This window comes from Dermacentor variabilis, chromosome 4 (genome assembly GCF_050947875.1).
Source record: "Dermacentor variabilis isolate Ectoservices chromosome 4, ASM5094787v1, whole genome shotgun sequence".
NCBI lineage: Eukaryota > Metazoa > Arthropoda > Arachnida > Ixodida > Ixodidae > Dermacentor > Dermacentor variabilis.
This window is the reverse complement of record NC_134571.1, coordinates 49,446,170-49,472,960: the sequence shown is the minus strand read 5'-3', so window position 1 is coordinate 49,472,960 and position 26,791 is coordinate 49,446,170. Positions and strand designations below refer to the sequence as shown.

The 26,791-nt window shown below is 43.8% G+C and overlaps 2 protein-coding genes and 1 pseudogene across 5 annotated transcripts in view; all 3 read right to left on the bottom strand.

Moving 5' to 3' along the window:
• LOC142579100 (cytochrome P450 3A14-like) overlaps nt 1-906 on the bottom strand; it is a 46,949-nt gene extending 46,043 nt beyond the window's left edge. For all 3 annotated transcript variants that reach the window (XM_075688968.1, XM_075688969.1, XM_075688970.1), the window contains exon 1: nt 846-906. In XM_075688968.1, the coding sequence (XP_075545083.1) occupies nt 846-904 (59 nt within the window). In that variant the 5' untranslated portion in view covers nt 905-906. The remainder of the gene's footprint in view (nt 1-845) is intronic.
• Nucleotides 907-21,843: 20,937 nt separating this feature from the next.
• Nucleotides 21,844-26,791, bottom strand: part of LOC142579098 (cytochrome P450 3A14-like) — a 45,132-nt gene continuing 40,184 nt past the window's right edge. For both annotated transcript variants that reach the window (XM_075688967.1, XM_075688966.1), the window contains exons 12-14: nt 26,454-26,594; nt 24,239-24,401; nt 21,844-22,123 (exon numbers count right to left, since the gene is read on the bottom strand). In XM_075688967.1, the coding sequence (XP_075545082.1) occupies nt 22,025-22,123; nt 24,239-24,401; nt 26,454-26,594 (403 nt within the window). In that variant the 3' untranslated portion in view covers nt 21,844-22,024. The remainder of the gene's footprint in view (nt 22,124-24,238; nt 24,402-26,453; nt 26,595-26,791) is intronic.
• On the bottom strand, nt 25,548-25,725 carry LOC142580599 (U2 spliceosomal RNA; annotated as a pseudogene).

Below are 26,791 nucleotides of genomic sequence, written 5' to 3'. Positions count from 1 at the left end.
AGCCCGAGCAGAATGTATGTACATCAGTGATATACCACCGGCTCTCGCACGGAACGAGCGGACGACCGAATTTTGATGCGTGCAAGGGTAAAAAAACCTAGTGTAAGACAATCAGAAATACTTTATGCAGTTCTGTAGAGCAAAAGAAAGCTACTTAAATTATTATTAGCGGCCCTCATAAAGGCAACACCAGGGAAACGTCGCACAAAGTCGTCCTTCATGTGGGGTTCGACTTCTAGGCGACGACCGGACGCGACAGCCATCTCGATCGCGTCGCTTGTAGCAATCGCGCGCAACGTAGCTTGCATGGGGTTTATACTTGAATAGACACTGGTGGAAAGAAAAAAAAACAGAAAGAAAGTAGCCTAAGGTGCTCTCTTCCTCTCCGTTATTTCGTTAAGTCTATGTGCGCATTGAACATCAGCTACATCATAAACGCGGATGACTAACTCATTCTTTATGCAATGTCTCTGTATACATTACGCCCACAACGCGCTTTCATCTCTTTCGCCTGCCCCGCCGTTGTGGGTCATTGGCTATGGCGCCCTGCTTCTGAGTACAAAGTCGCAAGTTTTTCTGTGGACAGTGGCGACAGCATCTCGACGGGGTGGAAGAGCACAGAGTAGACGCGCACGCGTATCGTTCTTTCGGTACATATTAAAGAGGTCTATACAGATGGTATCACTCACTCACTCACTCACTCACTCACTCAGATGGTATCAATCAATCAATCAATCAATCAATCAATCAATCAATCAATCAATCAATCAATCAATCAATCAATCAATCAATCAATCAATTCTGCTTCCCTAGGTATTGTGCGCAACAGTCGACTGCGTACTCACATGAGCAGTGCTGTGAGCAACGAGGCGGCGCAAATCAGCAAGGGCACCGTGACAAACATTGCGAGCGCTTTACCATCTCGAGGCCCCGTGCACGGGCCTTTATATTACTCTCAAGGTGAGGAGGAAACGAGCACGTTTGTGCCATCGCGTCCGCCTCATTTTCCACCGTCAAGGTACGTGAATTTAGTGAGCCGACGTGACAGATGGCATAGCTCGTTTAGTTTTGTAGAGCAACGCACGGGTGGGTCGAAAACACCTGCAGCCTCTTCTGTATACACCGCACAGTAATGCAATGCTTACGGCAACAAGAGGCATATGAAATGTACGATGTAGGGCTCCAGCGGCCACCTGCTATGCTAGAGTGGCAACTAGTAATGAGCGAATGCGCAAACGAAACGTATTTCCTTAGGCAGATATTACAAGGTGTCCCAACTATCATGCACCAAGATTCAAATATATGCAAATGCCACGTAGCTGGACAAAACCACGGTAATGTTGTTTGCTGTCACTTGGAGATACTCATATTATTTGTTGCATCCCGCCTAATGACTTAATTAGTCTCAATTAAGTATTCTACTCCTCAAGTATTATAATTAGATGAAGATTTTCAATTAGAAAATTGTAGAGCAACATGAAACAACTCAGTGCCCTTCCACTCTGTGAAGAAGGATGACCAACAAAGCTGCGTATGTGGGCCCCGATATCGCTGGTCGGCCCGGTATCGCACTATCTTCGGGATTGGCCCACGTAAGGAGAGTGTTTAACACCTGCTTCACTTCCGCCGCGGGTCGGCCCGGCATTGGGGATTTTTTTTCTACATGGGGACACGATGATGTGGAAAGTAGCCCTTAACAGCTTCGCTGCAAAACCCCCAATACAGCTTTCTGTTGCTCAATATGTGCTACATAGATGCGTCTTTCCGAGCGTGAAAGAAGCCCGCAACTACACGCAAGGTGCCTAGAGCGGCCAGTCGCACGGTAATTTTGCGTTCACTTTAGGTGCACGCCCCTACTGCAGAGCGCCTCATAGCCAGGTCGTGGTTTCGGCACGTAAAACTCCATAAACGTTTTTTTTTTCTTTTTTTCCACCTTTTCGGTGGTTTGTACCATGTGAATCGTGCATGTCAAGAGGGGTCATGATGATGATGATGATGATGGTGGTGGTGGTGGTGGTGGTTTCTTGGCATTCCCTCTGAAACGCAGCGGCGAGTAATAGTCACCAAACCTTCTTGACCTTACTAGGTGATCTATAGCTGGGCGTTGCGTATATGTTTCGTTCAAGTGATTGGCGTTGAATAAGAAAAATAAAAGATCCTCTGCCTCTGCGCTCCGGTAATTATTTCTGCCGCGGCGATGATTTGGAAAATAATAGAAAGCGAGATATTCTCAATGCCGCTTCATACAAAGGCAAAGCGCAGCTGTGCAACAGAGCGCGAGTTATTTTTCTTGTGCTGTTATATGTACGGGCGGCGTTCAGGGTGCAGGCCTGCTCGTGGCCTTGGCGCGAGTATCGTTCCAACACATTCTAATTCTCGGGCCAACGATGATTGAAGTATTCAGTAAATCGTGCACAGGTGAACAAAGGTCAACGTTATTTGACAAAAACAGAACTACTTGCTGCTCAGCATATATATTTGCTGCAGGAGTTAGGGAAAGCTGTACGATCCAAAAAATAAATTTTAAAGAAAATTCTCACTATTTGCTCAAAATACCTTCGTCAAATGGACTATCTATATCTATCTATCTATCTATCTATCTATCTATCTATCTATCTATCTATCTATCTATCTATCTATCTATCTATCTATCTATCTATCTATCTATCTATCTATCTATCTATCTATCTGTATGTATGTATCTGCATGCATGTTCATACATACATACATACATACATACATACATACATACATACATACATACATACATACATACATACATACATACATACATACATACATACATACATACATACATACATACATACATCCATCCTTACTGAAGGATGTACTGAAGGGACTTAAATCCCTTCAGTACGTCACTGAGACGGTTCGATGTTGCTGCTACCTCGGGTGCAAGAATGCGCAGTCACTCGCTATTTTTCATTATTCATGGGCTTTCACTATACTTGCCGGTAAAAGTAAATACGCGTTGTGTCCCCTTGCTCGAAACACCCTATTTTGACGCGCCTTACGTTTCTGTGCAATCGCCTAATTGACATCTTGACAATTAGAACAACAATAAAAAATTTGGGTGATTACTTCTAATTAAAAAATTGGATTTAAGGGACTGAACGATTTCTGGCGTTTTCCCAACAACACTCTCAACGACATTCACTTGGTCTGATTCGTGTATAGAGGGTCGCGTTCCGTTCATTTTTTTTTTTTAGCTCGGTGCATGATATCTGGGACAACCTGTATACACATACACCAAGGTGTGGTATGGACATAGTGGCCCAATAGGATTGCGGCAGTGTGCAGGCACAACACTCATACCAGCCGCGAGATACAGAACGCTTTCCTGGCTTCGTTGCAGAGAGGATTGATCGTAGCTAACTGTGCATTCAGCTAGCTTCTGCTTTCTTTCTTTCTTTTCTATTTTTGCTGACAAACGCACAGCGCGTCTCCGGAGTCATTCTAACCTTCCACGCACTGTTTGCGCATGCGCCGCCAATACCGTGAAAACACAACGGCGGCGACACTAACGGCGTGAACGCGCCGCGAGTGTTCGTGTAACTGCTGTCGCAATATTATAAAATCTGGAAATTTTCTTGACCATGATAACACATAACACGGTTAGTTTCCGAGCGCTCCTAAAGCTCGGCAAATAATTGTGTAAGACCCTAACGGACCTTAAGAGTACGCATGAGAGCACTGTGGTGGCGATAAGAAAGCCCGATTATTACTACCGGAACCACCTATTCTCGCAATGCAGTTTTAAAGCTTTCTTTCAAAAGTTTCTTTAGTGCGGCCATATCACTCTGGAATAAGTGGAATGTCCTGTCCGTACTCATTTCGCTGTGTCATCAGAAGTCATAAATAGACATGCAAAAGGCTTTAAGTAGGCACCACCTCATGGAAAGGAACTTGAATTTCAGCCCTTTGTATTCATTTTTACAAATCCTTGTTTCAGTTTATTTCGAGCAGCGGAGTGTATCCCCACAGAAAAGAAAAATAAGGGCCATAACTTTCATATTAATCAAGGCGATGAGCAAAACGTGAACAAGGTGAAAGCCGGAGCCAACGTTTCGGCAAGTGGACTTGTCTTTTTCAAGGTCACATATCAAATGAAATATGTGGCCTTGAAAAATACAAGTACATTTGTCGAAACGTTGATATCGGCTTTCACCTTGTTCCCCTTTTGCTCATCGTCTTGAATTTCCCTCTCCCGCCTTCCCCGTGTTTCCCCCCTATTGATCAAAGCATATATGTAGAAGCATGATGCAGTTTTCCCATATTGGTGGAGCCTAAGCTGCTCTACTTGCTACAAACAGTACGGTGCGTCATTTGTATGGCGACGTGACCTGTACAAAAAGAAATTATGCTATGGGGTTTTACATGCCAGAGCCACGATCTAAATCTAAGTACACGCTGCTTTCGCATTTCGCCCCCGCCGAAATGCGGCCGCCATGGCTGGGATTCGATCCAGCGATCTCGTGCTTAACAGCCCAACACCATAGCTACAAAGCAACAACGGTGGGTTGACCTGTATAACGATGGATAGTGAAGGTTTCTAGCATTTCATTACATTATCTTTTCGCTGTGTGCGCATTTAGTGTGTACTTATTTGTCCAGAGCAAGTGAGTGGTTAAACAACAATTGGCAATTTACCGTTTGCGACTTTCGAGTCGCTGAAGTTGCTATTTTCTTCAAGGACGACCTACTCGGCATCCAGGAGATCTTGTAAGACGTCGGGTTTTCGCAGCTATTTAGGATATTAAATGAAACGTAAAAAAAATGGAACGAAGTTTGTTTCTGGCGAAGCAACATAGACAAAATGTATGTGCATGTGGATTCAACCACTTAATTCAGACGCTCTTAGAAATTGAAAAAAAAGAAAGGCAGGACCTTTTTAGCGCTAGATTATTGCAGAATATCAATGGGCTCAGTGCTTAACGTTAAAGCTGGGTTCCTCCTACCAGTTCCCTTGAGGAGCAATTTTTGCCAGATCTGTAGGCGGGAGAAAAAAATCGGTGCTCGCAGGTACATGACTTTGTGAGACATGCATTTATTCTTCATTAATGACTGATTACTACTGGCCAGTAATGTGGCATGACATACAGAGTTTCCTGTTTGGGATGTGGCACTCTGGAGGGTCCTCACTCCCTCTTGCTGCAGCACATTTATATTTTCCGATTTCCTAACAAAAGGTATTTTATTTGAACGTTCAGTGTCATGTCACTTTGTATTTTTCAGAGTATTGCTTCTATTGCGATCATTGTTTTGAGCGGAGTTATCGTGTGAAAGAAGACGAGTGGCAGGGGCTACCTACAGATGCCAACACTTCCCTAAATACAGTTAATAACTAAAGTGGTACGCTCGAACTTTAATGCGAGGATGCCGCATTCAGTGTTATTCACATCCTCGATTACGGAATGCTTTGATTAACTAATCTTATGCATAATTTAAATGCGTATCAGTATTTTCTGCTTTGGCACCATTGTTTTCAGCAGCACACCAAAACTTAAACTTACCACAGGGTTCTTTTCCTCGGCTGAATCAGTTTGGCCGCCTTTTTATTCAGGCTTGCGAATGTTTATTCTCCGAAAATTAGGGAGAGCCAGAACAGCGGATTCATTAGTCGCCCAAAGCTGCGTGTGGATTTTAAGGTGAAAAACAAAGCATTCAGGTTGATACTGCATTAATCTTCAAACGTGGCAATTGGACATACAAGCCATCTTAATCCGAAAAACCGATCAGTAATGGCTCCATTAATGCCAAATTACTGTTCTCTTATTACAAAGTCAGTCATCGAAACATGGCAGCCGCATTTAGATGGAGAAGGGGCGGATACAAAAACGTCCGGGTACTACACGGTAAACACAATGCACACGGTATTATGTGCGCGTTAAATAACCCCAGGTGGCCAAAAGTAATCCAGAGCCCCTTACTATGGCGTTCTTCATAATCACATCGTGGTTTCGGCACGTAAAACCGCAGCATTTTCCTCAAAAATCCAACCAATCCCTATTTTAGTAACACAAAACGTAATGCGCAATTTGCAGCGAACACGTTCAAATGATACGGCTCCCTTTTTCATTCACAATACATGCTCGCAAAAAAAAAAACTGCTCGTCAGCGGTCACTCATTACTTATAAATATGATTGCACCCAAACCTGCGTAGATCGCAAAGAGGCGCATCTTGTAAAACGCTGTCGCATTTGCGCACAAAAAGTAATACTAAATGGCAATATTACGTAAATTTGGACTGCTCAATTCAATTCCAAAACTCAATCTGTATTCATTTTGGGAAAAAAGGTCGATTGCTGGTGATTCAAATGAACGCAAAACCTGCCTTCCTTCAATTTCGTGCCTCAACCTCAGAGCCGAAATGCCAGGTTTCGTCACTGCGGTCAGAGTATTTTGTAGTATTTGAACCGTTTTGACTCAGGAAAAATGCTGTCAAAACCTATGACGTCGTGTAGAGTTGATGCGTGAGCTTGAAGCCAGCGTCACCACCGATATTTCTTATTGTGTTGGTTGTTGTTGGTTACCGAGAGAAAAAGAGAGAGGCAAAATTATAAAAAAGAAAAGGAGGTTAGCCAATGCAGTTGGCTACCCTGCAAAATAGAAGTGAGGCGTGCAGACAGGACACAAGAGTAGAGAAGTGGACAACACGAACTTCTATTTTGCATAATAAATCCTTACCAACTAGCTCAGCTTTCTGTCATTCTGGCTACCCTGTACTGGCGAAGGGTAAAGGAGAACCGATGACGAGGGGAAAAGAAGGGAAGAATGAATATAAAACTGTCTCTGTGGGCATTGTCACACCTCCTCTGAAGGCGACACAGAGTCTCAATGTCCCACTGAGGCATATACTACAACGTCACATACGCACTGCACGGGGCCGCACAGTCAAAATTTGTCGCCTTACCAATGCTCCACTCGCTGCCAAGCGTTATTTACCTATGGTTCAGCCTAACGTTACTTTTTACTGTCCTACCAAATTTCGTTCGAGTGAAGCTTTATTTTATGGAGCTTTCATAAATGTAGCAGTGACTCACGTGCAATGATTTGAAAAGACCCGTCACTGTGCCCCTGAGACTAGCCATGGCAACAGCAGTGAGGGGGTGGTTACATTTCCCTGGAAACGCTCGTCAATGCCGGTCGAGCCTCGCGCCACACAATTTATGGAGAGGTGCTTGAACTTGTGAAGCCCGTGTACCTATTTTCCGTGTCCGCGTACTCTTTGAGAGGCTTCACAAAGGCGTTTGCACTTTCTTCGAGGTGAGGCACCATCTGGAACGTAAACGATGTCACTGTTCAAGAGCCCTCTATAATCTAGCTGGCAAAGCATACTTGTTCGTCTTTCAAGACTCTTGTTTGTATGCCTTTTATTCTATTACTTATTACCACTGCTTACTTGCTACTAAATTCAAGTACCACCAAGGTTAAGTACTTGAATACTGAGCTGAAATACTACAACAGTATGATACCTGCTTTGTGTTTTTCATAACCGCCTGACGCGATCAAACATGAAAAAAATTAACGCAACCACTTGCAAACGCTAGTATTTCTGTTCTGCCTCTTCGTCAACTGATGACCAGCCCGTGAGAGAGCCCCGTTTAAGGCCAGAAACGTTGCTGCGGGTTATCGAAAAAGCTTTAAAGCTATAATACCACTTGCCGAGTAGTACCGGGTCTATATACTTTCAAAAAGTCATCCTAGCCACAATACTACATCCGTAAGTTGCCGTATCTCACGAGAAACCTTAAGGAGTGAGGGCCGGGGTCTTGCCGTAAAATTTGTGGTGGTTCTTGTGATACACAATGCGCATGCCGTAATCGGTCGCCTTTATTATGCCGTCTATTTAACGACGTAATCAGTGGACACCCAGAGAGAACACGGCAAACATAAGCTCCACGGCGAACTGTTTAATGAAAGAAAGGCGTCAGAAGAACGAATATTATTTGTGGCTGCGCAATACATCGACAGTTCAAATATCGCGCGGTGCTTTTTTCTTTTCCTTCCTTTTCTTCTTCTTTTTAAGCCCATTATTCGCACGCGTAAAAAACTGTCTCTGTAGTATACAATAAAACCGTGTCGTTACACCTCGCAGTTTCTTCTTTTTCTTTTTTACATGTCTCCTACAGCTCTGGCGCTATTTGCTTCGCGTTTCTGCGCAGAATCCTGGCGAGCAAAAAGCAAGGCTCACAAGAGCCGTTCATTGTAACGGGCGCAAAAAAGGAGCGAGGATACAAGAAACGAACGACAAGGACGCTGTGAACCGTCCTTGTCGTTGTTTGCTTGTGCCCTCGCTCCGTTTGCGCGCCATTTATAACGAATTCCTTAACGAAGAACAAAAGACGAAAAAAAAAACATTAAAAACAAACCAAACCGTGCGATTGCGACGAGTCGTGTGCCGGCTTTCGCCTCATACAGAAAGCAACCGTGCGCAGTTACTCAAACGGAAGATCTCAACGTGCGCAGCTATGTTAGAGCGTCGGTATGTCCTTGGGGGATATACTATGATGACGCGTTGTAAGTGCCTTGCAGCTACTATGGAAACCGCATACGGTTTCGAAAAAGGCGTGTTACGAAGCGGTAGCATGGCCCCTTGGAGGGTTTAAAGAATTAAGTTGCAAACAATACATCTTAAATGCGTGTATACGTGTAACGTCGTTTATTGCTTTATCTTTTTTCATTCAGTTTGATTTGCGTCAATTTTTGTGGCCGAAAGCTGCATGCAGCACAGGATGATGCGGACGTTTAAATATTTTTAAAAACTGCAGTTGTCTGATTTTTTGTATCTGGTAAATGAATAAGCTGATAACAGCTACGCAGGTAACTCAGGATTGTGCAAGAGGATGCGCTGCCTATAGGAATAAAGAAAAAATGTAAGAGCCCCTCGTCATATTTTTAACATGCGTGTTTTTTCTTACTGCCTCCACTAGCCGAGGCTCCTCACTCTCTGCAGGCCTCTGCATTACAACTAAGGCCAGATAGTATTTGACAATCCGTGTCGTCACCCGGAAATGCAAAATGTTGACGGGCTGATCAAACTGGGAAAGTAGGCCATTCCTCGCTGTGAAAGTCCTAAGCTCGCTTGGACGCGGACGCTGAATCCAACATGTGTTTGGTCTTCCCATTTCATGGTATTCCCAGAGATTTTCCCATATTATTGCTATAGGAGTTATATGGACACTCCAGGCTCATTTCTTCCGTCGTCAATGCCGTCGGTGTCGTCGTGACCTTCCGTATAAAGTCTAAGGGCGATAACAACGTGGCTGCGCGTCAGATGATGTATGTACGAGGGAAAGCGTGTGAGGGTGAGCCGACGATGGGGGCTTAATCTTGCGCGCAGATGGGAGGAAAGCAGGAAGAGAGCGCGCCGTCTTCCGTCGTGCGCCAGACACCGGGGATTGGGGAAGGGGTGGGTGAGGGGTTATACTCCAGCGGCGGCCGCGCAGGCCCTATTTTGAAGGCGATCTACGATGGGGACGGAGTGTGCCGAATGCTGATATCTTCTTGTGCGCTGAGTTCTTGCCACTTCGCGCTGAAGCGAGAGGCAGCACGAAGGTCACTTCGCTCACTGCTGCTGCCGCGCTTCCTCACTCCAGTGTTTTGACAACGAGTATGGGCGGCCATCGAGTGAGTTGTGTTCATGTTTGCTTGAGCGTGCGTGACAACATGCTTGTTAATTTAATTAATAAGTGAATGTTTGCAAGCTTATACGGCCGAAAAACCTACTTTCCTTACTTCGTATGTCTGTTTACTAATTTCCTATTGCAATCGATGCTTCGATCGCTTTTCGGCGTTTGCCCAGGAATGCCACTCCTCTGAAGATAAGCGAACTGTCGCCGAGGCTATCTAAAACAAACCAACAAAATTTTACTGTTTCTTATGCTAACAGTATGACTAGGAACGTCAGCCGTACAATACGAAAGGAGACCTTTTTAAGCCCTGAGTGAATGATGCTTTGATTTAAACTCAGTTCATCATTCATGCACATCCAACAGCATGCAGACGCAATCCAGGACAACCTTAATTTAGGAAGGTCACCTACCAAATGTCGCACATCAACTGAGCCTTCATATACCTTGTCTGGGAACTCTGACATTGACCCTCTGCGACGCTTCGGGGGCGCTGTAAATGTGCATTTCACTGTGTTTGCTATTGGAATTATGTATCTCTGAGTACTTGCAAGAAAGGAGCGTCACGCTTCAGGAACAAGCGTAGCTTGCAGCGGCGAACGGTCTGGAATACAAAGTGCTCGGTGCGCATGGTATACACGTGCAACAACAATGCGCATGTTCATATTTTATTTATTTAATTATTTACAAATATTGCTACCTCATCTTAGAGATGAACTAGGGTGGTTTGGGCTAGTTGGTAATTCATGATAAAAATGACGAGCAGTGTGAAGGATAAAGACTGCGAGAAACGACACACACATAGCAGAGGTGGGTTACATAACTTATGAACACCAAATGTCAACTAACATGGTTAGGCGGTTCTTTCCGAAATTGATTAGTCGGATATGAACGACCATCTAAGTTATTCCATAATTCAACAGTGTGTCGAAAAAGAATGAGAACCTAAAACAATTTTTTATTAGAACGGATGAATCTATGTTTGATAGGTGAGTAGGTCGGGTTACTCGCGCAGTAGTTGTGACTAGGGAGGTAGGCGCTTCAATGTGAGACGATCCATGTACGATTTTGTGCAGCAGGATTAGACGGTCGCACGTGCGACGAAACTTCAAAGGGTTCAGTGAAAAAGCGTGTGCGTGGAATGGCGGTGAAAACATACGGTCGTAATGGCCATAGATAAATCTAACAGCTTTTTCTTTTAATGGATTCTAATTTGGAAATATTCTTTATGTGATGAGGCGACCGCACTACAGAAGCATACTCTAAAACAGATCTAATTAGTGATTTATAGGCCGTAAGCTTGCACTCTTTACTGCCTTGTTTTAAAGTTCGCTTTAGGGACCCTAATTTTCGCAGCGCTTTAGAGCAGATTATATTGATAAGATTATGCCAACTAAGGTTAGTTCTGACAGTAACTCCAAGGTGTTTGAACTCGTTAACTTCGTTAATGTGAGCAAGGAAAGCCTTCGAGGAGCTTCCAGAGCTGCTTGAACGTGATGAAAACACCTCATAGACAGTGATACCACGCCTTCTTGTGCACTGTTCATGCCAAAAATTGTGCAGTCATTGCCAAAGTTACTGATGCCCTTGAGCGAGCAAAAAAAAAAAAAAAGGAAATGCGGTAGGTGTCCTCTGGTCGAGATCCGGCTACACTTCTGGAGCTTGCAAGCTCTCAACACAAAGAACTGCCCCCTCCTATACAACCACTGCCTTAGCAGAACACGTTTCAGAAAAGCTAATCAGATGAGGCACTCCGGTGACAGCTTTTCTTGCTGTAGAGGCGATTATCGTCTTAGTCGGTCGCCCTTCGTATTTGGTGAGTTACTTTGTGGGTTCCTCGTGGCACGAGCCCTCAAGAAAAAAAAAGAAAAAGAAACTTTCTTTTGCCTTTGCCTTCGACCTGCTAGGTTTTCCGTGTTTCGCTCGCCAAGTCACGCGTTCTTATAGCGGACCAATAATTTTGGTCCCTATAGTCGCACGTGTCTTCCTTATGAACTCTTAATAAAAATGGTACATTCTCCATATGCATGCATACATGCAACAAAGTTCGTCCCTTGCAATGCCAGCTCGTTTACAAGCCTCGGTGGTGAAACTGCCTGCACTGACGGAATGGGCGAACACGTGATAACTTTCTTTCCCTGCGCTAAGCCGTTTTCAGCAAGGTCTCGTGACATGACCGTAACATCACTGCCCCTTGTAACATCCCGACCTTTTGTAACCATAACGCTCGCGATCTCGGAAACGAAATAATTTGTGAAAACTATTCCCAAAGTTATGTGCTTTCTAACCACGAAACCTATGGCAATGAAACTGGTGCTCTAGTATACTGTACAACCCCGTTGTATATCCTGCGAAAAAAAAAAAAAGAACGCGCTATAAGCTTAGTCGTGGAGTTCGCAAAATAATCTAAACTAAAGATAGCATCTGAATATGTAACATTCTTTCTTTCGCGGTTATAATTAGGCCTTAAATGTACCCAAGGGCCAACTGATGAAATAACGCACCTCCTATAGTTGTCTTCTTCTCTTTATAAAAAAAAAAGATTTCTTGATAATCTTACCAAGCTCTAAAAAATGCTTTAACCTGAGCACACTAAACGTAGCATGCTAATAATAAATTTCTTTTTCTTATACTTCCATTAGACCTTAAGTGTACAGAAGGGCAGAGCAAACCATAAACAGCATGCCCCCCCCCCCCCTTGTCCTCTTCTCCTGTCCAGTCACCACTGCACAAAGCTCACATAACTGCAGGTCAGCAAGGCATGATAGCAAAGTCGCAACATACATGAAACCGCTTAAAGTCGCTCATGGCGTGATGCGCTACGCTATCGAGTGGAGAGTGTGGACGAGTATGAGAAGACTTCATGGTTTCTGAGATTTAGGGCACGGTGCGCTGGGTCACGTAGGTGCTTGTCTCCGAGATCTCACATGTACTGAAGCGCGTGCAAACCGTGTTCCGTTGTTCAAACGGATGTCCCTGCACAAAAATACGTGGCCGTGACAATCCCGCATGTATTTTTCTTGGTCGAGTTGCCGCACTTTTGGAGGAAATGTTCTTAACTATTGCATCTGATGGGCCGGAGAAATACAAATTTCACCATGTCGCCGACGAACCTACTTATACGTTAAATTTGACTATTCGCAGGGGAGTGGCAACAGATATTGAGCAGTGCACGGTGGTATTCAATTGAAGACCACTTGTGAGCGTTCTTTATGTAAACATTGGCCCAGTTCAATGTGCTTGCATCATGACTGAGAGCTGGCCTAGTTCTTGCGGTTCCGTAATGTGAAATACAGCGCAAAAATATGGACAAGTCGAACACAATGAACACCACAGACAGAGTTTGTCGTCTTCTCATTCTTTTTCTCGTTTATTGCGCTGCTTGTTCAAGTCATGGAAGACATGTGCTTGCTAGGTCATGCGGAAGGGTACTTTGCAGGGAAGCCACTTAGCGCAGCCCTTGACTCGGAGCCCCTGAGTCTCTCTTTCGCTCTCTACGTCTTTTGTCTATACTTTTCATACCAAGGTGCCGATTACCGCCCCGAGGCATGCAAAACGTGCGAAGACAATGCAGAACCTTCTCACCGTACAGAGAAACCCATTTGAGTGCTATGCAAGCGTACTTCGTCTGAGGAAATTGGCAGGGCGTAGGATGTTAGCAAATTCGTCGGGTGGCCATTAACTCACATTATAAGCACCGTCAGGAAGGAAGCTGAGAGGATTAGGAGTGCGCTCGTGATCAACGTAGCCGAGTACTCGGGCTCGAAAAGCTGCGGCGCCGAAAGGTCAGCGTTTTATGGCCTTCGAAGGAGAGTGGAAAAGCCGGCCTACCAACACTTCCTCCGCTTGCCACAGCGTCTTGAAAACATGCTTGACGCAATGCGCTCGAAGACTCGAACGTGTTCAGAGCGTAACTTTAGAGAGTCAAACTGAATTTTCAAAAATATATACGCCATAATGATGTCATAGTATACTAGCAAGAGTATCATAGTACGATTTCTTTTTCTTTCAAGGAAGTAAGTCAAGAACCATAGTTCGGTGACTCTACTTTTGTATGTGACCGATCGATTCGCTGCGATAATTCGGTCAATGCTGTTGGTTAAGAGAACATGTTCACGGGAAAAAAATGGCCGCTTGGCGGGGAATCGCCTGGTTGTCGGTTGAGCGACGGCACAAAGCAAACGAAAAGGCGGAAATAAATTATTTCCAGAAACTCCGCGAAGACTCAGTCATTATTAAAATTTTGCAAACCCTCACCACAATGGTGACTATGTTTCATTTCATCTAGGCTTATACCCCCAACTCCTCGAGCACACTACTAAAAGGTCTTCCCTTTTTACTGTTCTCGTTACGATCGTTTTTGTCATTTTGCTTCTATTCACTGCTTGCATACACTAACACCTAAAGGAGGGGCTATCTTACGAAGAACTGTTGGCCTTTAACTCGTTTGTAAAAGCACAGCTTGAATATGCGAGTGTTTTTTGTGACCCCTTCAGAAACACATTGCACAACAAAAAAGATGTACTTAAAGAAAATCTGTTCTCCTTATTCATTGTGCTTTGACAAGCATCTACGCTTCAATTTCGCGACTCCTGACATCTAAGATTATTTCCGCTTGGTGCATGTGTTTACGTATCTCTCACAAGCCTTATATTCCCCCTGAGCCGTAGCTGCCGCTGTGACTTAGCGGCTACCACGCTCTCCTGATGGGCTTGAGGTCGTAGGTTCGAGTCTCTGCCATGACAGCCGAATTTCAGTGGAGGCGAAGTCCAAAAAAAAAAGCTTACCGGTAAGCACTTCGTCTTGCTTATGCTGATCGCGCCTATTACTTTCATCTCTTTTGTAACGCTTCGGCTTGCGCTTTGAACTGTAACATGGGCTAAATAAAATAAAACAAATACAGCTATGTTTTTTTATTACATACGTGAATGTAGTCACGTTTCGGCATCTTTAATTTGCACTGGCTACTTCTTTTTGTTCAGAAGGTAGCACTTAGATTCACGTTAAAAAGCAGTGATTACAAATATAGCAGCGCCAACATTGCAAGTATTCTTTTCCGCATCTCTGACCAGGCAGGCCCGTATAACACTAAGAGCATTTCCTGACGAGCACATGGAACTGTAAGTTTTTCCTATGGGAACCATGGACAGTTTGAAATTAAGTAGTAGCCGCGCATTCTGCTCACGTTTATGCAATAGACAGAATTGATTGACTCAAGGTTTCACACCGTGAGACGTAATGATAGTCTCAGGCGATACAACTGTCGGTCCAGCCTGCCAGACTACTGTCGCTTGCACCACCGCCACCATCACCACACACCACACCACATAACACAGGATATGATACACAACAATATGTGCAAAGAAACGAGACCCGGAATTTAAACGTTTTAGGTAAGTTTATCTTTGGTACAGTAGCGGAAACTTCATATTCCTTCGAGATTCAGGGAGTCTGAAGTTCGCCTTTGTAATTCGCATTTTGTAGACAGAAGCTTATTGACGTGAAATGTTATACAGTAGCACTACCTGAACAAGTCAAGTCAAATGAAGCCTTATTTCAAATCTAAGATCATGGAAGCGCGGACAATATAATTTCAATGGCTTGGTAGAGCTTGCGCCGCCTATGTCGTGCAGGTTAACACTTGACATGTTATAAATAAATACACTGCATCAAATATAAAGAAAGCGTGTGATAAAAATACTTACACGAGTAAAATTAATAACTGCCTAAGAACATCAGCAACCAAAGTGAGTGGTATGGACGCGGCAAACTATTGTCGGTATACACAGACGCCGTGCAGCCTTGTTTTATTCATTCATTTCAGTTTTTCTTTGTTGATTCATTTCGGCATTTTGGTACATTTGAAGCACAAATTGCGGGGGGCACAGACTAAAAGCCACAAAAGACTTGACGGGGTCTGTAATCCATAATTGCACTTTGACAGAAGCAAAACCAAATGTTCGTCTCCAAGAAACATACATTCACAAAACTATGCATGTGAAATATAATACTAAATGTGTAGAAACTAACACAAAAAATAAATACTTTTCTGCTCGACAACGAAATTCATTAAATCTTGGAGAAAGAAAAAGCAATAGCAGTGCTACGGAAAACGATGTTAGTGGCTTGAAAAGACTAGGCGATGTATATGCGATGATTTCATGGTCACAGTACGAGGCCATCGTGAAAACTAAAAACTGTTTCCGCACGTGTCATAGACATTCATCCTTGCTGTCAAATTAGTAAGTTTCTTCAAGTATAGGTTGTCTGTCTGAGTGCCTTCTTTATACCATGTTATTATTATATAATCGTACATATCAACAACAGGTGATAAGTTTAGGATTTTAACAGCTAGGTCTTGTGTGTGCATTGTACGAGCATTGACAATCAAACGGGTAGTCCTTGTATGCGATCAAAGAAGCCTTAGACTGTTGGAACTCGTTGTGGTACCCCAGACAAGATACAGGTTGCACAGTTTTAAGAAGCAAAGTGAATCATATAACAGTTTTACATTCTCATATCATATCATATGATATCATTATCATACATTCTCATATCATATCAACCGTGCGAGAAAGGCTGTGAATACCAGGACACGTTTCCATTAAAAAAGTATACCAAGACATTTCACAGCAGCAACCACTCAATATTTGATGGGGCAAGGAGCGCGAAATCAAGGCGGCCTTCCTTGTTTTTAGCTCTAAAGAAGGTATCTGTAGTTAGCGAGGTGCTCAGTATTCAGCTAATCAGTTTCACGAGTACCTTACTTGCTAGGGTTTCAGCTTAAAATAAATCTGTTCATAAAGAACAAGAAAAGCACTCGTGTCGTCAGCATCAGATATAAATTGGATATTTTCATTTATTTTTGTTATAACATTAATGCATACATGAAATGTCGAGGTCTTAGGATGCTTCGCTGTGGTATTCCACTATTTATGGATTGATAGATTGATTTGTAGTCAATTAATTCTACCTGCTGCTGGCAATAGCTCAGGTAAATTTGCATCAGTTTAACTCTTTCCGTACCGCGCCCATTGGACATAGTTAGCCCGCTAACGATAGTTTGAAACGCCGCTACACCGCTCACGGACACACTGCGCCATTGGACGTGAAGGAGGAGAACAATATTTTTTGTTTTCTAAGCAGTTAGATGTTTTTTTCACGCCAGCCTGTACTTATTGAATGCGCTCCGAAGTTCCGCGTTCGTCAAAGTAGAAAGCAAAGATGGCCGCCTCCGGTAGCAGCGCTTCGAAAGATCGCAGGTGTAGTGGTTTCCGTGCTTCTACGGCAGATTTTATCGATGGATCGAGCAGCAGTGAGTCTCCGTATGCTGTCTAATTGTCGGACTTTGAGAGCGACGACGACGCGAACCAGCCCGTAACATCCGCGACCGCAGCCCTGCACGCTTTATTGTAGTGCTTCCAGTAAAATTTTTGCAGTGGAATACCTTCTGAATGAAAAATTGGGATTTTTTTTAGATAGTGTACCTAGTAGACGAGATAATACATTTGGTATATCTCATAATTCTTGTTGCACATTTTTCTTTGATACAAGCATGCGTTTGCAAACTTCGTTCAATTTTATCCTACAATCTTGATTCTGGGAATTTGTCTTTTTTATGACATACATCTCGTTATTAAAACCTTTCTGCGTGAAAAGTGCATCATTCTGCTTTTTGTTTACGTATTACATGAAACATTTAGTGCAGTATTTCCTTCAGAAAAAAATGTGGCGTAGCCTACAAAAACACACCTATTTTCCCCTTGGTAGGGAAAGAGTTAAAGAATGCTCCACGGAATTTGTAGTGCTTTACGTTTATTTAAAATGATGATACGAATAATCCGACTGAAAGCGTTTGAATAGTCGATACATCTTCCAGTTACGTAAGGTTGACGCTTAAAGCAGTCGAATATAATTTCTTTTGGAATAAGTTGCCCGGACTTGATAGATTTTTTTTTACTAACACTGTGATATAATGGTGATTCAAAAAGCGATTAAATCTGATGAGTATCAGCATTTCAATGCGTTGAGAAAAAAATGTGCCGTATCGAAAGGGTTCTAGTTCGAGGCGTTATTTTTGTTCCACCTTTGGAGATAATGGTATACCTTTAGAAACTCGTAGATGGTTCTGGAAATCGCGAGAAATAAAGATTATATTGATCACATGTGTTAGAGATGGAGCAATAATATCAAGCACGTACTTGATGCATCGAATTTTTAGATCATCAATATCGGTGCGGTTGGTATCTTTGAGGAATAAAAACAGATACGCCGATTGACAGATTCATGAAGACATAAATGTCATGCAGGCAGTATTATGCACACTGTTTGTGACTGACGCAATAAAATCGTTAAGAAGGCCAGTTGGCTTAAGGCTAGCAAAGGTAACGCTTTCTGTTTTAATGTCAGTGAGACCAGTGTTTTACTAGCCTTTTAGGGAAGAATTTAACTTCTTCCAGATAAGTTCCGGCTTTCTAGATACTTCATGATCAAGCAGGTTGTCAAATCAGCGTTTTTCTTGTCTGCGCAAAAGGCTATTCGTTTATTTCCGTGCTTCCTAAATGCTTGTAAATTGGAGTCACCTTTTGCGCCAAGAAAACTTCCAAACAGCACATTTTTATTGGAGATAGCTTTCAAGCATTCTAAAGTAAGTCGCGGCTTTCTGACATCGCGGGGAAAGGTCCTTACGGGAAAGGGAAAGGAAAACTTACGGTGAAGTTTGTTTAATTTCGTCTGTTAGCAGCACATACGTGCGTGTAGCATTATCACTGCCGTAGATAGAATGCTGTCGCTAATAAAAATGAACCAAAATGCTACAATATCGCCTGGTTTAGGGTACGGTAAACAACGGGACTCTTATTCTACTGTTTTTCTTAATTTTCGCGCTTGGTTAGCTAAAGTCCTACATCATGTATACGGGCAAATGGTCACTAATACGTGATCCGGAACCTCTCGAATCGAATGCCCGGTTTACACAATTTGTTATAGAAGTGTCAATACATGTCGACGCGCCCTATAGGCGTGTTTGTGGCTCTATCCCATTTACCAACGCATTTACTTCAAGTGTTTCCCCAGGCTGGGCCTGTGGCACTGAGTTTCTCAATATATCATCGTTAAGATCTCCTTCCAAGATCAGTTTGTGATTATTGTCGTTTATCCACGCAAAAAATCTGAAAAGATAAAAATGAAAGTAGAGACCCTCCAAGCGGGCGACCCGTCACTGATAAGATACCGTAATAGTACTTGAACGGAAGTATATCATAATCTGTAATTCGACAGTGGTTTGCTCTGAAAACTATCTTAAGCCACTAATGTAAAACCACCACGTTTTTCTACCGCGACGGTTTAAAATGTAACCTGTATAACCTGTCAATTCCAGCACCTAAAGTTCACTTGAATACCGCATTTCGGTCATCATAACGACATAAGAAAATATAAAACGATCTATAAAAGCTGTGATGACGCCTTCGTTGATCCCGGCCAAATATAGGCCTTGAAATATGAAGAGAAGAAAGATGGCCGCCAGCAGAGGCAGGCATACTTAAATCCGTTGGCAATTTAAAATTCGGATCCATCATTCAAAAGTGGAATTCAAGCAAAAAATAAGTACGAAAGAGAGCTAAGCGTGTGCCTGCAGTAGGTGTTCATCAATCTTCACTAGGTCAGCGACACATGTTATTTGAAAAGTGTTCGAAGGCTCAGTCGTTCTGATGAATATTTTGCCACCTAAATGGTCTACACAAACCGCCAGTTCTCTTTTCTCTTTTTTTTTTTTGATGGCCATGACAAGCAACTTTGCCAGCTATGGAAAGATGCTCAAAAGCAAAGGTTGCGGCGCCAACCAGACAAGGACGAAGTGAGAGAAACGACATATACGGGCTCCAATTTACGTTATATATATATATATATATATATATATATATATATATATTATACTGCAGAAAAAATGGAGGGGGCACATTTACGAAAATGGCATTCTTAATGTCTTCACATTTCGGCCGTGCCACGGCCGAAACGTGCAAACATTAAAAATGCAATTTGCGTAAGTGTGCACCTTCGTTTCTTCAACTATGCCTATGCAGCGGACCTACAGAACCTCTGCTTGAATTATATATATATATATATATATATATATATATATATATATATATATATATATATATATATACATGCTGTCTTAGTCTGCCTAGCGCCGTACCATTTCTTTTTAGGTCATGAGCCAACTAGCTCAGCAACCAATTTTGTCAAACAAGCTCGTTTATGCATATGAGATAATTTCCAAAACAGCTGACATCAACCACGCAAGGATGCATCTTTTGAGCCTTGCAAATAACAGTCGCATTTGCACCACTTGTGGACCACGGCATTCACACTTTAGTGGCATTGTTTTTACAGTGAAGCTGTTAGCCTGTACTTTGTCGCGATTTCTCGCGGTGCGTCCTCGCGGAAGAAATACCTTCAGCTATTGAAGCGAGAAGTGCATGCATTCTTTGGCGTCCCGCATACAACATAGATTGTAGCTTTCGTTTGAATAAATAACAACCACAAAACAAGCATTCAAGTGACATCATTGATGACAAGGTGGTCATAACAACAATGGGAAGCCCTTAACGCTCCCCGCACACGTTTCCCGATGAAGATTACTGTTGCGCAAGCTGCCGCGGCGACGGAAGCTTGAGACGTGAACAGTTACGTAACTAGCCTTTCATATATGAAAGAACCAGCCGAGCAACAACTGCTTTCATTGTTGCTGCAGCACCACTGTGGGTAGGCAACGCATAGTTGGGACTCCGGAGGAGCAGCGTGATTACGAGAAGTGGCACAGGAAAAAAAAATGTACAGCAATACGACCAATGGTGGCGTGCTGCCAAAAGTACCATTACTATGATTACTCTAAAGAAATAAAGCATTGAATACCCCCCCCCCCCTCCCAGCAGGTGTAGTGGTGGTTTTCAACAGCTTCGCTGCACATTCCCTTTCGCAGGGCCGGGAAGGCGTGTTAATTTTCTTTTGTCCAACACACGCCACGTGTATCTCAAATAGCAGGAGTCTGAACGGTAGCATTTAGAGTTTAGACATCACTATACAATAACATGTATTTGAACTTTACACGTATTAGCAAAAATACATTGAACATAAAAACACGCTAGTAAATGCACTGCTGATTTAGCAGATGCTGCATTGAGTATTACTTTGGCGCCTAGGAGCTGAGTGTCTGTGTTTCTTTTAGTTAGATGGAATGTTGTGTTATAATGGCTGTAATCTGTAGCTGGTGAGGAGGCCAGATATGAACCGAGGGCCGTTTCTCCGAGTGCTGTCGGTGGTACCGTGTGATGGGTCGAATTAACGTGAACGGCGACATACAGCTAGGCTTGATAAAACTGAGCGTATGAGATATTACGACGAGCTACGATGGATTTATGCGCAATATGGGTAAGCCTTCTTTGTAAGAATTCCTTGCTCAATATTGACAACACTGGTTGATCTTACGTGTAAAATGACCGAAAGCACTAAATGTGAGATCTAGGATAAGAGCCAGCGCTTTTCGTTCCTTACTCTGATAAACCCTAAAATGTAACCTTTTTTTGCCTGTTGGTTCCAGTGCAAGTGAATGGTATCCAGCACGTTCACCAGAAATTTTATGAACACTAACGGTGACCACTACAAGAATAAATCTCACAGAAAGTCAGGGTGCAAGCAGACGCTATCATTTTTATTTTAGCGGCTTTAAATCAAGACCGATAATTGACCCCGCCGGCATCACCCCCTTCTCTTCTCAATACGGTTTCCTGTACTCCACTTGTGCAGCAGCGGCAAAGGCCAAAGCCATCGTGCAGCCGGTTAAAGTGATTGCGACTGTGGCCGGAATCGCTTGACAGCAGTTCCTTCTTGATAATTTATAGGTGCTTGCAGCACATCCGACGAGAAGCCAGCGATGGAGTGGTTGTCGACACGTCGTGACACTTCGGGCACTTGTGACCATAACTACACGGGGCCTTCAGTGTGACAGCTCGTCCAACTCGAGGCACGTGAGCTAAACTACACTTGGTAGGTGAAACCTAGATGCTTTAGTGTACATTGAGACTTCCTGAGGCTTTTCCTAATGTCATGAGCGCTCCGCTCCGTCTGACATCAGCCGCAAAAAAAGAGAAAAATATATGAAGTTGAAAATTTAGCGTCAGTACATCATTAAGGTGTAGAAAGGCCGTTTACTAGCGTAATTTGTGCGCAACATACACAACAAGGACATGCGTACAACAAATATTCAAGGGTGGTGGTGTAATCTGCCACGTAATGGTGCACGTAATGGCGGCGAATGACAGAAAGGAACGACTTAACGCAGGGGCTATTTACAGTGGAGCTTCGCGAATCAGCTTCCGGAGCGTTCATTTGGCAAAGTGCGCAGAACTATCCATGGTCCATTCGAAGGCGTTGATACCATCCCATATTGGCCAAGTTCCATGGCTCCCTGGGAGAAAAAAAAATGCAAGGAAAATAACGTTTACATCCAATGTTTTTGTTTACCAGAAGCGGTCGTTCCTAAGGCGAGGTTAAAACAATTTGCTTAGGTAATTAGTCGTCAGCAGGCATACGTTGCGTCCCCTGCATGAATAAATAAGTGGTAAACTGTAATTTATCAAAGCCGCTTAGCATGGCTTCCTTATTTAGAATCTTGCCATTTCGTGTATACCTATTTAATTGTGCTTGTTACTGCTATTTTTGGAGATTCTCAGAGGTACAAAGATCCTGTGAAGCAATATTTGTCACCCTGCGTGGTGGCTCAAAAAATATAGCGTTATTGTATACCTTACGACCGACCAAATGACTGACCTATTTTGAGTTACTGAGCCACGTTCTGGTGTCTATTCATGAGCGACATGACTGATTGACTTGGACGTCTTAAGGCAACACGTTGGCCGGGCACCACACTTCTAAAAAAATGTTAATGAAGCTTGTTGGAGAGCCTGACACCATATAATGACCCGAGCTACTCCTTCGCGTATAGCCAAACAATACATATCGAAGTTAGGCCGGCAGAAATAAATATACAAACAAAACAGAACGCTTATGACAATCGAAGAAAACGCCAGCGTTTTTGGATTCCGCACTCTGGAATGGTGCCGCCACCCCAGTGACTCATACCGGTGACGTCATCGTCATTAGGAGCTTTCTTCAGGAGTGTGCAATCAGATTAAGTAATGTCGTAGAATTATGCTCACACGCACTTTCCCTTAAGACAGCACGAGGAGCAGCAACCGATTGCTTCAAGAGGCGCCGAGCGGTTAGACGAAGCAGCACTGCTAAAGCACATTCCCTTGCCGGAGATACCTCGATGTTCCAGATTTAGGCTACGTAAATTACATTACTTACTGCGGTATAAGATCGTCGTAATGACGGAATTTGTGGAGTCCCTATTTATCTGCACATGCACAACAAACCAATTAGTGTATGCCTAAACAAATCCAGTTGGCAGATTCCAACTCCGAAGTCGGTTTCATGTGTCTGCTGCGTCTCCCTTCTGCGTCAACCTTGCTCAGTGACACAGTAAAGCGCACACTCAGCCGTACAGTGTATCGAAGAGGTCCAAACGAAGTTTTGCTAAACCGTCGGTCAAGAAGTGCAAAGGCACAGTTTCACGTGACGCCTGCACTGGCCAAACATGCGTAACATATTAAGCAGCGAGGTTAATTGAACCATTTTACAGCGACGTTGTTTACCTGACGGACTTGTATGAATGAGACCTATGCGTGGTCCCGTAGAGAGGTATCTGGGCTGCCTAACGTCCGTAAAGTGAACAAAAATGTTAACGAACGATAGTACGGCGCAGAAGAAAGAAAGGAAACGGGATTTCACTGCGCGCCGCCCCTGCGCAAAGGAGGGGGGAGGGGGGGGAGTGCACCTGCGCTGGCCGCCATTGCTTCCGGCTGCGTCTGCTGTCGTGTGCCCTCCATATAACGATGCGGCTGTTGTAGCGGGAAAACACGGGGATGTGCACCGCGGTAGCCACCGCGGTGGCCGCCGCGGTGTGCAAGAACCGGATTGTGCATTGCAGGGGTAGACCATTAGAACAGAGGCAACTACAAAAAAAATGGGAAAAGTGGGAAGACCACGCATTGTGCATGCGGCCCAAGAACAAACTCAGTACGAGGAGTGACGTCGGCAGCAGAGACGTGACTATAACCAACGACAATTATTTGCCCGTGCAAAAGCGCACACAGCCACTCAGTAGAACGCTACCGGGAACACGAATGCGGCCAGTTATTTGCCTCCGAAGACCACTTTAGCGAGAGCAGATGGGAGCGTCTAATCGTCGGCGTCGAGCGCAAGCTACCGATAAAGAACATGCACTGGAGGCCGCTCGTAAGCGTGAAGCTAGGTCGTTCAAGTCTGCATCCAAGGGGTAGAAGCGTGAGTTTCCACCTCCTTCGAGTTTTACCGGGTCGAATTCCAAATTCAAGGGAATGTATCTGGACGCGCATGCCACAGTTGCTAGGTCTGCGATTGACAGGTTCGCTGGCTAATCCGCCACCATGTGAATGGTTCGGCCGGAAATATTCCTGTCGTTCAATTAAATATTTCTCACCTTCTGCGAGGGGCCCAATTCTACCTGGTACTTCTGGACCATCCTGGCCACAGTGTACCTCAATTTCAGCAATGCCAGCTTCATTCCAACACAGTTGCGAGGCCCCACTCCGAATGGGATGTGTGCTGCTTTTGTGAATGAGGCCTCATTTCCTGGGGAAGACCTGTATGGCAGAAACAAAGACATAGTGAAGCAGCAAGGAAAATTACGAAGGTTGGCCATGATTCAGCAACATCTTTTTTGCTGTTTTTGTAAACTATGGATGAATGTTTGTAGGACATGTTGGCATATGGGTGAGACGGGTTACTAGTTTCTGTTTGCACAAAGACTGCTTACGAAACATGAGTCATCCTTTAAATGATGATGCACATAAACGTAAATTATATATATATATATATATATATATATATATATATATATATATATATATACTGTTATAAATATAGTAGTAAATATAAAGTTTAAGTTAATGCTGGAATGCAGTTCCACACAGCTTGGATTAAAGTGTAATGTATAGTGCATTGCAAAGCAGAACTTACTTTCACGAGAATAAAAAAAAAGCAAAAGGTTTGCTAAATACGTGAAATAAACACTTACTGACATTTCTTATAAGGTTTAAGTACACGCACCCGTACGTCACTGTCAGATTATGTACACGCTACACCCAGAGCTATAACAAGTTTAAGTGCAAGAACAACCTTATGGCTGAACCAACATTACACCCTTATCAACGAGCCCTATTTATTAGTGTAATGATGATATATTACTTTTTGATCGGCAGGACTAAAATTCACTTTTGCAAAAAGATGATTAGCCTTACAAAATAGCAGGTATACCTTTTGGTTTGTGCCTCAATAGGGACTACGAAAACAAGAATAAGAACGTCGTACGACCACACCTTCATTCACGTATTTGCCAGAACTTAGCGCAAAATCACTACAGCACCACTAATTTTTGCCAATACATGTAATACGGTAACAGGGCCTGTTGTATTCACTACAAGAAAAATTACAACAAAGGATTTACCTACGAAGGATATAGCTACAGTAGCAATTAGAAAAATCCGTAGTTTAACATACCGACTTACATGGGTTTAAAACACTTTCACCGTTAACCTTCAGACAAGTCAAATGAACTGTATCACTTGTGGCACCTTGAAGTGGCTCATCGTACCATGTGCTTATGTAGAATTAAGCAATGAAGCAATAGGCTCTCCTTTGTGCGTTTCATTTTACAGCGAAGCTGCGTATGGCTAGGTTCTGGGGAAAATTGCGTGCGCTATCGAGCCGTGTAGATCGAGAATTTCTCCCATACGTTGGCCGATCCCGAAGATATGACAATACCGGGCCGACTCGCGGCGGAGTTGAGCACGCTTTAAGCACTCCGCCAACTTGCAAAAATAAGTTTAATATCTTAGGGCCTAGTACAACCCGCATCAGAAATGAGCTGATAGGAACAGATACTACACATTTATCCGCGTAGGACATGTCTACGTTCGCATCCCCATCTCTTGGTCGGCGTTCCAGGCGCTTGTCTGTCTTTTTTCCTTTCCTTTCCGCTCTCCCGTGGTGGCGGCCCCGTAAGCGTGCTGACCGCCAGGACCGCGAGCCGGGAAGAAATGCTGACCATCCGTGTGGCCCCGATACCGCAAACTTGGAACGTTTCACCGGAGCAATGGCCAGCTTTCAGAGGGAGTTTGTGGGGAACCAATTTTGTGTGGCCGGTGATATGTGTGACCGCTTGGGGTTTTCAAGTGACCTCACAACCATTATTGCACTGCGGCACGTCGACCAACGAAGGATCGCCTTGGCTAAGGTTAACCAGCGTGTGCCCTCAGAGTGCGGTGAGGTGCGTTGTCTGTTCTACGTGCCGGGATACGTTAGTAAAAGGTGTCGTGCGGCGTTTTGCGAGAATACATGGGTACGTATACGTCCCGGTGCTTCATCATCTTCCGAGGCTCAGCATCGTGGAGGAGCGACTAGCCGCGCCTCGCCTTCCGTTGATGTGCATGTGGCGTTTGACGCGTGGCAATGGAACGTGCGCCATTAATGGACCCATGCATACAGCTTCGCTGATCGTCCACCTTCACAGAGTGGAAATGCACTAAATTTTTTTTTAAATTTAGTAATCCTTACTAGCATATTTGCTTTCACAACGACAAGGACTTAACCAGCCAATAGGCTGTTGAGAAAGCGTTAGAATATTTGCGCCTCACCTGTCGGGATTAAACTCCATAGGGTTCGAAAAATATCGTGGGTCCGTTAGTATCTGGTACTGCGGTACAATAAAGCTTGTGCCGGCCTTGAATTTGATGCCGTTGTATTCGAAGTCTTCTTTGGCCTGCCGCGTCACAAACCTGCAAGCGAAGATTAGGAAGATCAGAGGCAGAGATGCATGACCACGTGCCCTTTTCCAGCAATCATGCATCAGTGATTGGCTAGAGCTATGACTGAGTTTATTTCAAACGAATGCACATTGTGCTAAATTGCATTGGGAAAGCGAAGAAAAAGCTGGTACTTGAGCAGCCTAAATTGCATGGCCTCCGCCACCACT